The sequence below is a fragment of the Leptonychotes weddellii genome, chromosome 5 (assembly GCF_054177405.1).
Source record: "Leptonychotes weddellii isolate Sample4059 chromosome 5, ASM5417740v2, whole genome shotgun sequence".
In the NCBI taxonomy this organism is placed as follows: Eukaryota; Metazoa; Chordata; class Mammalia; order Carnivora; family Phocidae; genus Leptonychotes; species Leptonychotes weddellii.
Window position 1 is genome coordinate 33,279,077 of NC_138373.1, and position 14,242 is coordinate 33,293,318.

Here is a 14,242-nt window from a genome sequence, read left to right on the forward strand (position 1 = left end):
CTGGGGCGCCCCCACTCCACCCTCTCAATAGCCGCAGGGTCCTGCACCAGGCCACCAGGGGTCAGTTTCAGCCCTTGGGACACTGTGTCCTTGAAGCCCGCTGTGGGGAGGCCAGCCCGGGAAGGCACAGCTGTGTTCAGGGCAAGGCTCAATCAGAACCCCCATCCCCCCAGGGGCAAGCTGATACTTGGCCACACAACTGGGCAAGAGCCCCAAGGACTTAGCTACTTACTCCTGAAGCTGACCCATTGGCACAGTGAAGACAGATGTTCCAGCGTAAGTAACTTGAGTGTCACTTACCAGCACCAAGGACGCTGCTCGGGGCTCCCTATAGGAGTATCACCTCCCACCCCCACCCCAGGGGCTCCCACACACCCAGCTCGGCAGGTGCCCCCACACACCCAGCTCTGCAGGTGCCTCAGGCCCTATCCCCCAGGGAGGGCTGTATGGATGATGCCCGACCCTCAGGGAGTGGCACACACGGGCTATGGAGGGGTCCAGGCCTGGGCTACCATTCACGTGCTGAGCAGCTGTGGGGTAACTCGCAGTCCCTGAACCAATTTTCCTCATCTGTCCAATGGAGTGACAGACATGACCCCGTCCCCCCAGAGTGGCCAGAAGCTCCAAGGAGAGGTTGGTGGAACCACCTGGTCCCCGGCTTGGCCCAGCCACGGGCTGGGACACACCTGCGCCCTGCCTCAGGCTCCCATGCTGCGGCCCAGAGTCCCTACCTGACAATGGTGTTGAGTCCCCCCTGTGGAACCTTTTCTAAGCCAGGACAGTGTAGGACCGGGCCCCAGCTAAGGCCAAGAGCTGCGCAGAGACCCCTAAACAGCAGGCGGCTGCTGAGGACCTTCTGATCTCAGAGCCTGGTCATGCTGCTCAGCCCTAGAAGCTCTTCCCCACAACTGCATTCTTTGGCGAATTACGCAAAAACAATCGGCCCTTTCAGCTGGAAGCCATCCTTGGAACTTGACAGTGGACAAGCAGTTCCTGAGCTGCCCTCAGCCACCGGGGCTGAGTCCACTGGGGTAGAGCCCAAAGCGTGGCGGGCCGGCACTGGAAAGACACGATGTGACCAATTAAACTCTGTTTATTTGTAATGAGACAAACATTACAATCTGTTCAACACTGGGCTGGACACTGCAGTGATTGAGGGCAGGGAGGGAGGGGCAGGGCGAGGCCTCTGAGCTCAATTATGAATGTCCAAGGCAAAACCTTCCAGAAGACTCTTCCTTACCCCTCGGGGCAGAAATAAAAATCACACAATCACCGTTGATTCAGATGAGAGAGAACATCAGGCTGGGCCTCAGCATGACGCCAAGGTCAGTGCAGAGGTGGGGACAGGTCAGCGAGACCCAGACCTCTCCCCGAGAGGCACCACCAGTCAGGAGGCGGTCGAAGGAGGAAAAGTGTTCCTCCGGCCGAGGGCTTGCCCTCCTCTTGGGAACACCTTTCTCCCACTCCGAGGGTGGAGGCGGCCCCAGGCTGGGCAGTTCTGAGGGAGGGAAGCATGGCAGTCACTCCGGCCCCCTGCCCAGTTGCTTCCCCTTCTCCTCCTGCCCTCAGGCTGGCACGCCGTGGCCATGGCTCCGAGACACTGCAGCAACACCGGGCATGACTCTGCCGCCCAGCCCTCTACTCCGGAGGGCAGGGCAGACAGCAAGCAGCTTTGGGGAATGGGGGTGAGGGTGACGCCAGAAGCGAGTGATGCTCGCACGCACACTTCCTGGCACTGACGGCCTCTCCTGTCTCTGCCCCTGGGGACTCAGGGGCCGCACAGCACGTGACAGCCCCCCACCCCAAAGGTGGGGCCCCACTCCATTGAGAGCACCCTCAGCTTCCTCCTGTCTGCATCTTGGAGCTGCAGCTCATGGACTTGGGGAGGTGGGGAGGGAACCCCCGGGAACTTCACTGGCACCCGTCCTCAGTCCAGCTCCTGGGGGCAGCTCAGCTGAGCCAACCTCTGCCATCTGATGGGCAGTTCCATTCTCCCCAGGACAGCAGGAAGCCCTCAGCAGGAGGCCACTGGAAGACTGGACCTCCCATGTCAGGGTCTAAGCCCCAGAGCTCTGTGCTGGGGTGAAAAGCCTCCAGGCTCTGCCCACCACGCGACAGCCCCTCACGGAGAGGCAGGGGCTTCTCACACCCCAGGATTCTGTGGGCTGGTTTTGGATAAGGATCTGGCATTCCCTTTATTTCACCCCCTCATTGTTCTGAGGCTCCTCTGTCTTTAGGGTGAGGTCTGTCCATAACACTTGGGTTCCTCCCTTCCAGCAAAAGTTCATTACGGCTTTGGAGGAAGGAGCTAGAAGGAATGGGCAGTGGAGGGGAAGGGGGCAGAGGAAGAAACAGACCACAGTGAATGCCGCCACACCCCAGCCGGCCAGTGGGGCTGGTGCACGCTCCTGGAGGCGGGACCAGGGCGCAGGCAGAGGCAGCGGTTTCCGGAGGTTACCAGAAAAGGAAGGAGGGCTGGAAGAGCCTGCGGGAAAGAAGGGAGCAGGGATGAAGGTTCCCAGGAGATGTCCTGCGCTAGCCTGCACAACCTAGCCTGGAGCACAAGCCCTCCAGGCCCAGAGTCCCTCCCAGTCCCTGCACAAATCAAGGCACAGATGGGGGGATTCCAGCCCAGGTGGTCATGGAGTGCCGCTGTGTGAGTTACCCCCACCACCAAACTGCTTTGGGCTATGTCCGTGCACCAGGGGGTGGGCCTTGAGGTCCCCATGACCCCTTGTGGCGCGGAGGTCTGAGATCAGCCCCCTGTGGCACACACGGCACTCACAAGTGGCCGCATCTGAGCAGAGCTCTGGTCTACCAGGCACCTGCCCCAAGCTGCTGCTGTTACAGCGGACCTGGAAGCTCGGCCATGACGCAGCAGCATCAGAAGCCCCTCAGGAAGGCAGCTGAGTGGCTGGGGCCGGGGCTTGATCTTTTGGTACCTTCTCCATTTCTGAACCATGTGAATGCATCCTTTTTTAACATGCAGTTCAGGAAGTGAAGAGACAGAAGTCTGGCCAAGGGCTCAAGGACTCTGTTTTCCTTCCTGAAGTTTCTGAAAGTCAGTCAGGCTACCTCAGCTCTTGGTACTATTTCCCAACACCCCGGTGCAGCAAGTACCCATTCAGGCCCTTCTGTTTTTATGGCTGAGTGTGCCACGGGCTTCATTACCTGGTACCATCATCCCGCTGGGCTCTGCTCCCCTCTTCCCCACACCACCTGCTCCAGCGTACCTGTCAGACCAGGTGTGCCCTGCGACGCTCTGCTCCGAGCCCACGTAGCACCGGGCCTGCAGCTGCGGCAGGCCGACAGGCCAGGCAAGAGGCGACCAGCAACTTCGCAGACAACAGAAGTCAGATGGCCAGGAAGGCAGGTTCTACAGGGTGCCGAAGGGTGGGGCTTGATGGTGGCTGGCCGGCTGGTGTCACATGGTCCGGCTATACTCAATGCCACCCTTGGTGGAGATGCCGGACCACGGCAGGAAGCTGCAGAGCAGGCTGTGGGCCTGGCGGTAGATCCTGTGTGGGATGGAGCAGGGGCTCAGGTTTGCTAGCGCGGAGCCCAGGTGCTGAATGTAGTCCGTGGGGCATCGTTAAGGAAGACTCTGACTCTGACTCGCCTCGCCTGCCCACACACCCCTGGATGGCACGGTCAGCAGGGGCCCACATGGTCATCTGCAGGGCTGCGTGCAGATGCCACACCATTTCTGAAGGAGCCCTAAAGCCTGCCAAGCCTCTGTGGAGCGCCGGAAAGCCTTGTTAGCGGGAGGGGCCTCCGCTGTGCAAAATAATCAAGGGTGGCACGTGGTACAAAAGGACCTTCTGGGCGAGGCCTCAGGCACAAGGACACCTGGACCAAAGCTGATGGACAGGGACTGGGGACCAGGGCGACCGGTCTGCTGGAAGAGCAAGCATTCCCAGTTCACTCCCATACTCGGTCATTAGAATGGCAGGGCCCCGTCCCTGGGACAAGGTGGCGGGGGGGGTCCCATCTTCACAGGGACTGGGAGGCCTGCAGGGTTTGGGGCCAGGCTTCTGCCTCCTGTTTACTCCTGTGACATGGCTAAATCCTAGCCTCACTCAGTTCACTCCTAGCTCGCTCACTCTCAGTGTCTGGGGCCACACCCTCTATCAGGAAGTGTCCTGGCCTCCCTTCTTCCTGTTCCAGCCCAGAGAGGGTTAAAGAGGGAGCAGGGGAGAGACACAGCTCTGGTGCCTCAGGAAAGGGAGGTCTGAACCCAAGCAATCCCAAAGGCAAGCAATTCTTTTCATCCCGCTGGTGTGTCTTCTCCCCAGGCGGCACAAGGCCCTCTGAGGGCAGGGGACCCATCTGTTGGGTTCACAGTGTCTCTCCTGCGCACCTGGAACAGGAGGCTCTCAATCGGTATTTGTTGGACAGGTGGATTGTTGGCCAAGAGGGTTAAAACCCACACCTCATGCCAGTGAAGTCTGAGGAACACTGAGTACAACCAGATCTACCCACAACACCATCTGGTCAGGAAAAACATGTCCCGTGGGCTTGGCCTCATGAATCATGTGAAGGCAACGCGGCTCCATCTGGCACATGGGCCATGACCCTACGAGTCACCCTTGTGGCTGGGAAGCCACATCCCTCACCCCTGAGAAGTAAAGGATATAGGATTGTCCAGGGAGGGTGGCCGCCGTTGATGTAGAGGACATAGGTGAAGCCATCTTTGAGGACCCCTCGGATGGAGTAGTAATAGGGGAGATAGTGATGTTGCTTAAAGTCTCTGTTTTCGTAGAAGTTTATTGCTGTGTTGTTGGTGGTGAGGACGTGCAGATAGATGGCTTTGCAGTGGTCCTGGGAGGTGGTTGATATGTGATCCTTTAAACTCTCAAGTAAAAGGGAACCTGCAGGAGAAGGGGCAACAGTCACACGGCAGGACAGACAGGCAGGGAGCATGAAGCGGACAAGGAAGTGACCTTGCCAGACATCTCTACAGATCTCCCTGCCATTGTATCAAAGATGGAACTCCCATAACCACCCTGTCAGAGCCCCTAAAATCCCATGGTCAGATGGGGCTCATCTGCTGCACACCATCGGGCATCTGGAACCACAGACGGGGGCCAGGTACTTCCCTGGCAGGGGCTGGGCCAGGGGTGGAGACTCACTAACCTTTCCCACAACAGAAAGAGCAAATGTGAGCTCAGGAAAAGGTAGAACAGACAGGCCTGGGTCACTCAGGAAGACTGCTGCCTGCTGGCTGTGTGGCAGAGTGGAGGGACTTGGAGATTGGCCTGGGGCACAGCTCCCTGCGTGCAACGGGCATCTGATAAATGGCAGCTGGGACTGTTTTTCTTTTTCTTTTAAATTTTATTTATTTGGGCACCTGGGTGGCTCAGTCGTTAAGCGTCTGCCTTCGGCTCAGGTCATGATCCCAGGTCCTGGGATCGAGCCCCGCATCGGGCTCCCTGCTCGGTGGGAGGCCTGCTTCTCCTTCTCCCACTCCCCCTGCTTGTGTTCCTGCTCTCGCTGTCTCTGTCTCTGTCAAATAAATAAATAAAATCTTTAAAAAAAAATTATTTATTTATTTGTCAGAGAAAGAGAGAGAGAGAGAGGGAGAGAGCACAAGCAGGGGGAGTGGCAGGCAGAGGGAGAAGCAGGCTTCCTGCAGAGCAGGGAGCCCGATGCGGAACTCGATCCCAGGACCCTGGGATCATGACCTGAGCTGAAGGCAGACACTTAACCGACTGAGCCACCCAGGCATCCCTGGGACTGTTTTCAATTCTTAATCAAGAACACCTTGTGACCAAACATAAGCCACGTGTGCGGCGGCAGGTGTGGTGAGAGGTGCCCATTCCCTGACCAGGACATCTGGGAGCGTTATGAATCTGATCAAGTCAGATTTGGGAATGAGGCCACTGCCTAGAGACCTGACGATAGGTGCAAAGAGCACAGGCGGACGGCCAACAGAGTGGAGGTGGGGCAGGGAGACCTGCTAGGAGGGGCGGGAGGCTGAACGTCCCCGCAGGCCAGGGGAACGAGGGACATTTAGGGGCTGGTCATCAGCACGTGGGAAATGACTGGACATGGTGGCTGGAGCACATGTGCCAAACCCCACAAGCTCAGCGCCCCTTACCGATGCCATGCTTCCTGAACTCCTTCACTACTCCCAGACTTAGAATGTACGCAACCTGCGTGTCAACAGAGAAGTTGGAGGCTAGAATATCTCCGTCCTGAAGGAAAAGTCAGACATAAAGGCATGTTAACGGTTGAGGCTCCTGGGACCACCGCAGGGCACATCCCACCCACGGACTCCCTGACCACAACACATGGGGTGGGGCTGGGGCGGGAGGGGACAGAGCAAAGGATAATGGAGAGTCAGTCCCACAGACACCCACACCCACACGGAAACGACAGGGTGCAGGTCCTTGTGGCACAAATGGCTAAACTAAGGACACACACAGAATGTCGCTCCTCTTGTCAGAATGTCACTCCTCTTGGGGATGTGTGGTGGACCTGACAAGGGTCGAAGGCAGAGCAGTAACGGGGAAGCGACTGTGCCACGTGGACACGTACTGGACACCCAGGACGAGACAAAGTTTGAAAAGGTTTGCCTCAAGGATCCTACGCTGCCCCCAGGTGGTCTCTGAGCAAAGGAAGTAGGGGCCTGAGCGGCCTCACCGCCCTGTGCTGCCCACACCAGGCAGAGCTCCGCCCCACGCCGTCCTGTGCCTGCCTTGCGGTTCTGGAGATGGGAGTTCCGGCCTGGGGGGCTCCCGAATCTGACCACCATGCGAGACGAAGTGGAAGAAAAAACCTCAGCAGGAAGCTGGGACAGAAAGTCACTCTTAAAAGAAACTACCTTCGCCAGAATCTAATTACGGGCAAAATGGGGTATACTTGAGCGGGTCGGGTCTTTCAAAGGGCGATGTTCTTCTTGTACTTTTAAAGAAATAACCTGAAGCTGAGCAGATAGAACCTGCTGCCAGTTGTGAGTGGGTTTTTTCCTGTCCTTGGAGTAAACACCCACATGATAAACACTACTCAGTCGCGAAGATGACCAAAATTACTGGGCAGAATCTTGACCCAAGACAACCACACGGAACAATGTGTCTGTGGCCGTGACCTCTCATTTTATTTTATACTCAGAGCAGAGCTTGCTGATGTAGGGCCACAGACTCTTAGGAGCTCCAACATAGATCTCGGAGAGGTCTGTGAAGCTGGATGAAAAGAAATTATATCTCCATCTTCACTAACCCCTAACTGGAACCTAGCGTGTCCTTCAACCAACCACAGCACCATTAGTAGTTTCTACAAATCACTGATCTTCCCAGAGCCCTTGACAACTTTGGGGGTTCTCAGTATCATTTACACTCCTCCCTACTTTGTGTTTTGGGGTTTTTTAACTCCTCCCTACTTTAAAATGACAGCCTGCAGCTAGGTCTCTTGTTCAATTTGTCTAACTGTATCACCTACACCCAGAAAGAAACCAACTGGGTATGAGTCTCATAATCGGTCTGGGCTGCTAGGAGAAAGGGCCACAGAGCAGGCAGCGTGATTTGGCTGCAAGCCCCCACAGGCCTGTGCAGCGAAAGGGACCACCAACTCCTTGCCACACATACTTACTTCCTTGTGTATCTTGGTCCTACTTTTTATTTCAGCTACTATCATTCCCACGATGGCGCCCCTGTAGGTTGCGGCGAGGGAAAAGAACTTCTTGTTGGAGGTGATATCACGATACCATGAGTCTGGGTACCTGAGGAGAACAAACTGAGGTGAACCCCCAAAGGTCAAGCTCAACTAATGTGGGGCTTCACAGTGGAACCACACCCTGCCCACTGTTCCACGGCTGATAAGGAGTCTGTCCACCACTCAGCCTACACCAAAGGGTCTTCTCAAAGCAGTAATCTGTCTAGATGGGACTGGGAATTTCTTAAAAATGTGTGGGTTTTTTTTTTAAGGTTTATTTATTTATTTTGGGCGTGAGGGGCAGAGGGAGAGGGAGAAACTCAAGCAGACTCCGAGTGCGAAGCCCATCGCAGGGCTTGATCTCACGACCCAGAGATCATGACCTGAGCCAAAACCAAGAGTCGGACACTTCACTGACTGAGCCACCTAGGAGCCCCTAGACGGGACTGGGAATTGCTTTTTTTTTTTATACAAAATTTTTTTTTAAAGATTTTATTTATTTGCAGAGAGAGAGACAGCCAGAGAGGGAACACAAGCAGGGGGAGTGGGAGAGGGAAAAGCAGGCTTCCTGCAGAGCAGGGAGCCTGATGCAGGGCTCAATCCCCAGGACCCTGGGATCATGACCTGAGCCGAAGGCAGACACTTAACGACTGAGCCACCCAGGTGCCCCGGGACTGGGAATTTCTGATGGGAAAAATAATTTTACTATCATTTTTTGAGAGATGAGAGAAAAAAAAATCTCTGATGACATTCTCTTGACGAGAGCAGGAAGTAGAGGGACAGCTGGATAGCTGGATGAGTTAAGACTGATGGCCCTTGATAGCCCATAGACCTGGGTGATTTCCAAGAATTCTGTGAGTCTTTCTGAAGACTGGGGGTGTGGGGAGAGCCAAGTTCACAGCTGAGTGGCATTTGAGTTCACTGCACCTCCCTGGGCAGAGATGGGGACAAGGCTTCGAGGGCAGGGTGTGGCTAGGGTTGCTAGGGGCTATTCACCAAGACCCCTCACTCAGGGGAGCAGGAAGAGAACATTTAGTGCAAAGCCCCTGGACAGTAACAAAAGGCAGACTCACCACAGCCAGGAGACATGGTCAGGAGGGCAGGGGCACTCGGGGCCTAGGGTCGTGTGGGCTTGTTTTTTAGCTTGGGGTAGACGTAATAGGTTAGCCTGAGATGCCTTGTTGAGATCAAGAGCTGGGGGAGGGCACCATACCCTCTCGGTGACGTAGCAGACAGGTCCTCTACTCGGCTCTGCTCCACAGCGGCCACTGACCACTCACCAGAAGGTTCTACAGGGCCTGAGTATCACCTGCACTCCCTCCCTGGTCCTCCTCACACTACCCCAGAGGGTCAGCTGGCATGGCAGCCACGGCACGGAGCTGCCACCACACAGCCCATGGGACTGCAGTTCATTCCACCATCTTTGGAACCTGAGGCCTCGGCGTAGGAAGCTGTGACGAGAGGCAGGCAGGCCGGGCGCCTCAGGAGGCAGAGGCTACGGCCCCGCGGGACTCTACCGGGTGCAGGCGCCTCAACTGGGTCTTATCCGAGCACATACTGGGCACATACGGGCCCCTCTACGGCCCGTAAAGCCGCCACTGGCCCACATCCCCAGGAGGCTGAGGCACATCCCACCAGAGCCGTGAGGCTCGCCTGTCTCCTCCCTCCCGGCCTGCAACAGATTAAACCACCAGTCTGAGGTCAGGACTCATGGAAATACGAGGCTTGGCAGTATCTAGTTCATTTTTACAAGTTTTTTTTTTAAATAATAAATCCTTGTGATGAGAACTCAGGATTTACTATATGAACAGCTTCCTACATATAACATATACAGCAGTGTTCACTGTAGTTGGCATGTTGTTCATTACACCCCAGTACTTCTTTATCTTATAACTGCCAGTTTGTAAAATAAAAAGCCTGCATCTGGGGCACCTGGGTGGCTCAGTCATTAGGCGTCTGCCTTCGGGTCAGGTCACCCGCATCGGGCTCCCTGCTTGGCGGGAAGCCTGCTTCTCCCTCTCCCACTCCCCCTGCTTGTGTTCCCTCTCTCACTGTGTCTCTCTCTGTCAAATAAACAAATAAAATCTTAAAAAAAAAAAAAAAAGCCAGCATCTATTTTTCCCACTACAAAAGCTGTATGTGCCTATTACGGAAGCAAAACAGACAAAACTCTAACTGCTAATAATCTGCCCACCTCAAACTACTACAAACACCCTGCTACATGGAATATAACCTCATAAGCTTTTATCTTGTACATGTTTTTATTTATTTATTTAAAGATTTTATTTATTTTTTGACAAAGAGAGAGACAGCGAGAGAGGGAACACAAGCAGGGGGAGTGGGAGAGGGAGAAGCAGGCTTCCTGTGGAGCAAGGAGCCTGATGCGGGGCTCAATCCCAGGACCCTGGGATCATGACCTGAGCCGAAGGCAGACGCTTAACGGCTGAGCCACCCAGGCGCCCCTCTTGTACATGTTTTTAAATAAAAGCAGGATTGAGGGGCGCCTGGGTGGCTCAGTAGATTAGGCGACTGCCTTTGGCTTGGGTCTTGTTGCAAGGGTCCTGGGATCAGGCCCCGCATCGGGCTCCTGCTCAGTGGGGAGCCTGCTTCTCCCTCTCCCTCTGCTTGTGCTCTCCTGCTGTCAAGTAAATAAATAAAATCTTAAAAATAAGTAAATAAATAAATAAAAGCAGGCCTGGGATACACACTGTTTTCTAGTCTACTTTTCCCATTTATTATCTCATTGAAAAAAAATCCTTATCAACAAATACACCTCTTCAACAGATTTCTATCCCCCTGGCTGAATAACAAGCCTTTGCAGGCACATACCCCAATGTATGGAACCAAGTCCTCACTGTTACGATACTTAAGCTGCTTCTCAATTTTCTGAATTCTCAATAGCACTGCACTGAACATCTTTTCAACTAAAGACTCTCAGGAAAGGCTTTCTGGGGAACTCTCTGCACGAGGGATGCGGTGAGGTGGAAAGAGGCTGATGGTAGCCAAGGCCCGAGGCCTAGGGTCCAACAGTAGGCAAGGTGACCCTGGGCCACCACGGCACCTCCAGGCCACGCTGGCTGTCACAGCAAGTCTTCTGGCTCCAGCACTGGCACTTACGTGTGTCCCACCCCACCAGGCTCACCCCCCACCCCGCCGAGCTGCAGCTGGGACAGTGGGTGCTGCTCAACTTACTCGATGGGGAACCAGTCGCCGCACAAATGCTTCACGGTGTCTATGTCATCGTGGCAGAGGAGGCGTAGGCTGACCTCGCTGAGGGCGCTGGACGGCACCACCTCTGTCATTCACACCTGCAGGGAGGGAGGCGGCGTCAGGAGGGCAGCCGCTCCCCCTCACCAGCCCACCGGGCACTGTCACTGCACGCTACCTCCTCCTCATGCTAACCTGTGAGGCAGGCAAGACAGGGAAGCTAGTATGGTCCCCCATGGACGGACGTCTCCTCAGTACCCGCATCGAGTGTGTCTGTCTCTCACAACAGCCCCAAGGCACAGGTGGCAGTCGCCCCCACACTGCAGACGAGGAAATGGGGTGCCCCGCCCCAGCCCGGCTCCTCCCCGGCTGGTCTCGCATCTCACTCCCGATGCTGTTTCTCTGTGTTTCTCTGCCGCTGCAGAGAGCACCGGCCCCACTCTGCCCCACATCCCGATGTCTCCCGACCTGGATCCCCCCTGGGGCAGCCTGGTGGGGGGCCACGGTTGGGCTGGATTTCAGCAGAAGTGGCGCTAGCTGGCTAGGCTGCTCCTCCTCCCCCAGCCAGCAGACAAAGACTCATGGGCAGGAAGAGAGACTATGAGACACGCCAAAGTTCAAATCAAGGGTCATGAGTTTTTAATAACTCTTTTATATTTAAAAATATATTATTTATTTATTTATTTTATAAAGGATCCTGCATTCTTATTTTTCTTTCAGCAATCTCCACGCCCAACGTGCGGCTTGAACTCATGACCCTGAGATTGAGAGCGGGGCGGGCGCCCTGCTAACAACTCTTCTACATCAGGAGATTATGTTCAGTCCAGGCTGCTGGAGCAGCCTCTTTGTTTTAGTTGAAGGAAGGCAGGTGGAAAGGCTGGGCTCCCACAAAGCACCTGCACCCCCAGGATTTACTGACTACGAGAAAGCGGAACCTGCCAACCCAGGTCCAGCAGCCCGGCCAGCCCAGCCTCTAACCGCGATGTGAAATACGCTAATCACCCAGGGTTCCACCTAAAATGCTGGGCGCGGACCCAATCAAGCCTCCAGGCCTAAAGGCACACAGGCTTCAGTTCAAGGGCACCATGACGCCCACCAAACACGGAAGGAGGGGCATTCTACAGGACAACTGGCCTGGTTTCTTCAAAAGATCAAGGTCAAGAAAAAAAAAAGAAAAAAAGTAAACTAAAAGAGGCGAGGAGATCTACCACCGATTGTGATGTGTAAACCCCCAATGGGAAAAAGAACAAGTCAAAATAACCTTCTGGGGAAATGTAAACACGGGCTGGACAGCAGATGATGTTACGAAGCTGTTACTGATGGTACTGGACAAGGAAGTGTGTAATTATGTAGGAAGTCTTGGGAGTGAGGCATTGTGAGGTCTGAAACTACATGTTTCAAGACAATACAACTACTTAGGAAGCAAACATGACAAAATGCTATTCACCACTGGATCCAGGTGGCAGATAAGACACAATACAGGAACTTACTGCCCACACATTCAACTTCTGTGCATGTTCGAACTTTTTCATAACAAATGTTGGGGGTAACAGGACCCCAGAGAGGCTGGTCATCACCTACTGACCTGAGCTTAATCCAGAAACCAGTTCTGTGAGTGTGCACCGAGATTATCCCGGCGACACCCAAAGGTCTTGGGGACCCGGATGTTCAGCCCTGACCACTCAGCCAGCCCAAGTAAGTGCCTGTGACAATCCTTCAAGGTCACCTGCTCGGACTGCCCTGGCATCGTTACTGCCTTGTTCCCATGAGACTTCAGGTGTCTCCGGGAGGGTCCTCGGGAAGGTCATGTCCTAATGTGCCAGATGCCAGGGGCTGAAATCCACCTCGAGGCTTGACCACTGGGATGGCGAGGCAGATGCTCAGCCTCTAAGCCCTGGACGCAACCCCAGCAGGCTCTACTCAGCAAGAAGGGTTCCTGTGAGGGCCGCTCGTGGGCTGGCAGCCCCCTAGGACCACGTGGGCTGAGCAGTCAGGAGGTGGGCAGGAGGAGGTGGACGTACTGCAGGAGCTCTGTGGCCACACTGGGTTCTGTCTTTCCAGCACATGCCAAACTCCCAGTGGCGGGGACCATGTCACCTTGACACGTCCCTCTGCACAGCACTGGCTCAACAGCTGAAATGAGCAGGGACCCGCTTTCTCCTCCTCCCTCCATGTTTTCAGCCAAGTGCCTGCACACTGCCTATGTGGGGTCTGCAAGGTGGGGACCCCTCCCGTGGCCTGCCCCACAGCGCAAGGTGCCCTCCCCCGGGGCTCTGAGGGGGACAGAATGGGGTGCTCATCATGACAAGGGTTTGTTCCTGCTTGAGGACTGGTGGGCCCCCATGGGTCCAGGGTCAGGCAGCAGCTGAGGTACCAACTCGACCTTACGAAGGAGCCCTGCTAGAGACCTATCACTTAGAAGGGGACAGAGCTGGTCTCTGGATACAAAATCTTGATGGAACCCCTGAAAGCTAAGCTGACCTAGACAAAAGCCTCTTTCTGGGCAGGGCAGAGACAGCCAGCTGTGCTGACAAAACAAGGGACACAGCCATCACAAAAGTTAAAGTGAGAGGCCTGCTGGGATAGGGTAAGCCCCAGCTGCTGGGCTGTATTTGTTTAAGTTCTTAGTTCCAAACACAAAACAAAACTGAAACACCAACCAAACAACAGAAACTACCCTCAATCTAGGCAAATCTGATCTTCCCATGTTGCTTGGTGTTTCTTCTTTCTTGGGATGCAACTTCAAAAACAAGACCCCGTCCAGCCTGATCTCTGGGTCAACAACAGCTCCACTATTTGGTTCCTGAACAGTGGGGCCGTTCCAGGGCTCAGCACCCCCATCTATGGCCGCCCACTCCAGCCCACGTCCTTGTTGGTATCCAGGATGCGGCCTGTGGCCCAGAACGTGCTGGTGTGACCTTAGGGACCTCATGCCTCTCAAGTGGCCAGCCACCTCTTGGGACATGGGATTGGTCAACCAAAAAATGGCAAGTCCTGAGTTTTATGAGTCATCTCTGTCCAAAATATATCCTAGCAGTCACTGGATAGGATGTGGTTCCCCAGTTAGCCCGAGCCAAGGGCTGTTTTGTCCCACAGAACATGAGTGTATGGGTTAGAGGGGTTCGCCCACCAAGAGCAGGATGGACCCTGGCACTTCACATTCAGGTACAAAGTACTGCTCCCCTGGAGGTTTCTGCACAACACCCAAAGGGAGGGTAACCCTGCCTTCTTCCACAAAAGGGATGGAATCAGACACTGAGCCTGGTCTTGTATCTGGCTCACCCTTCGTTAGCCAGGCTCTGAGTCCCCTCTAAAATAGAGAGGGTCAGGCCCAACAGGACAGTGCTGAGGCTGGAATGAGCTGCTGATGGCAAAGGGCTAG

The 14,242-nt window shown here is 55.0% G+C and overlaps 1 protein-coding gene across 6 annotated transcripts in view; it reads right to left on the reverse strand.

Annotated features, from left to right (window-relative positions):
* Positions 1–2,216: 2,216 nt before the first annotated feature.
* Positions 2,217–14,242, reverse strand: part of NAA60 (N-alpha-acetyltransferase 60, NatF catalytic subunit) — a 36,984-nt gene continuing 24,958 nt past the window's right edge. For 2 of the 6 annotated variants that reach the window (XM_081820213.1, XM_081820211.1), the window contains exons 2-7: positions 10,846–10,961; positions 7,591–7,720; positions 6,101–6,197; positions 4,637–4,871; positions 3,234–3,581; positions 2,217–2,485 (exon numbers count right to left, since the gene is read on the reverse strand). In XM_081820213.1, the coding sequence (XP_081676339.1) occupies positions 3,425–3,581; positions 4,637–4,871; positions 6,101–6,197; positions 7,591–7,720; positions 10,846–10,955 (729 nt within the window). In that variant the 5' untranslated portion in view covers positions 10,956–10,961 and the 3' untranslated portion in view covers positions 2,217–2,485; positions 3,234–3,424. Of the gene's footprint in view, positions 2,486–3,233; positions 3,582–4,636; positions 4,872–6,100; positions 6,198–7,590; positions 7,735–10,845; positions 11,056–14,242 lie in introns of those variants that run through there. The other 4 variants (XM_081820216.1, XM_081820214.1, XM_081820212.1 and 1 more) reach the window with 3 other exon arrangements.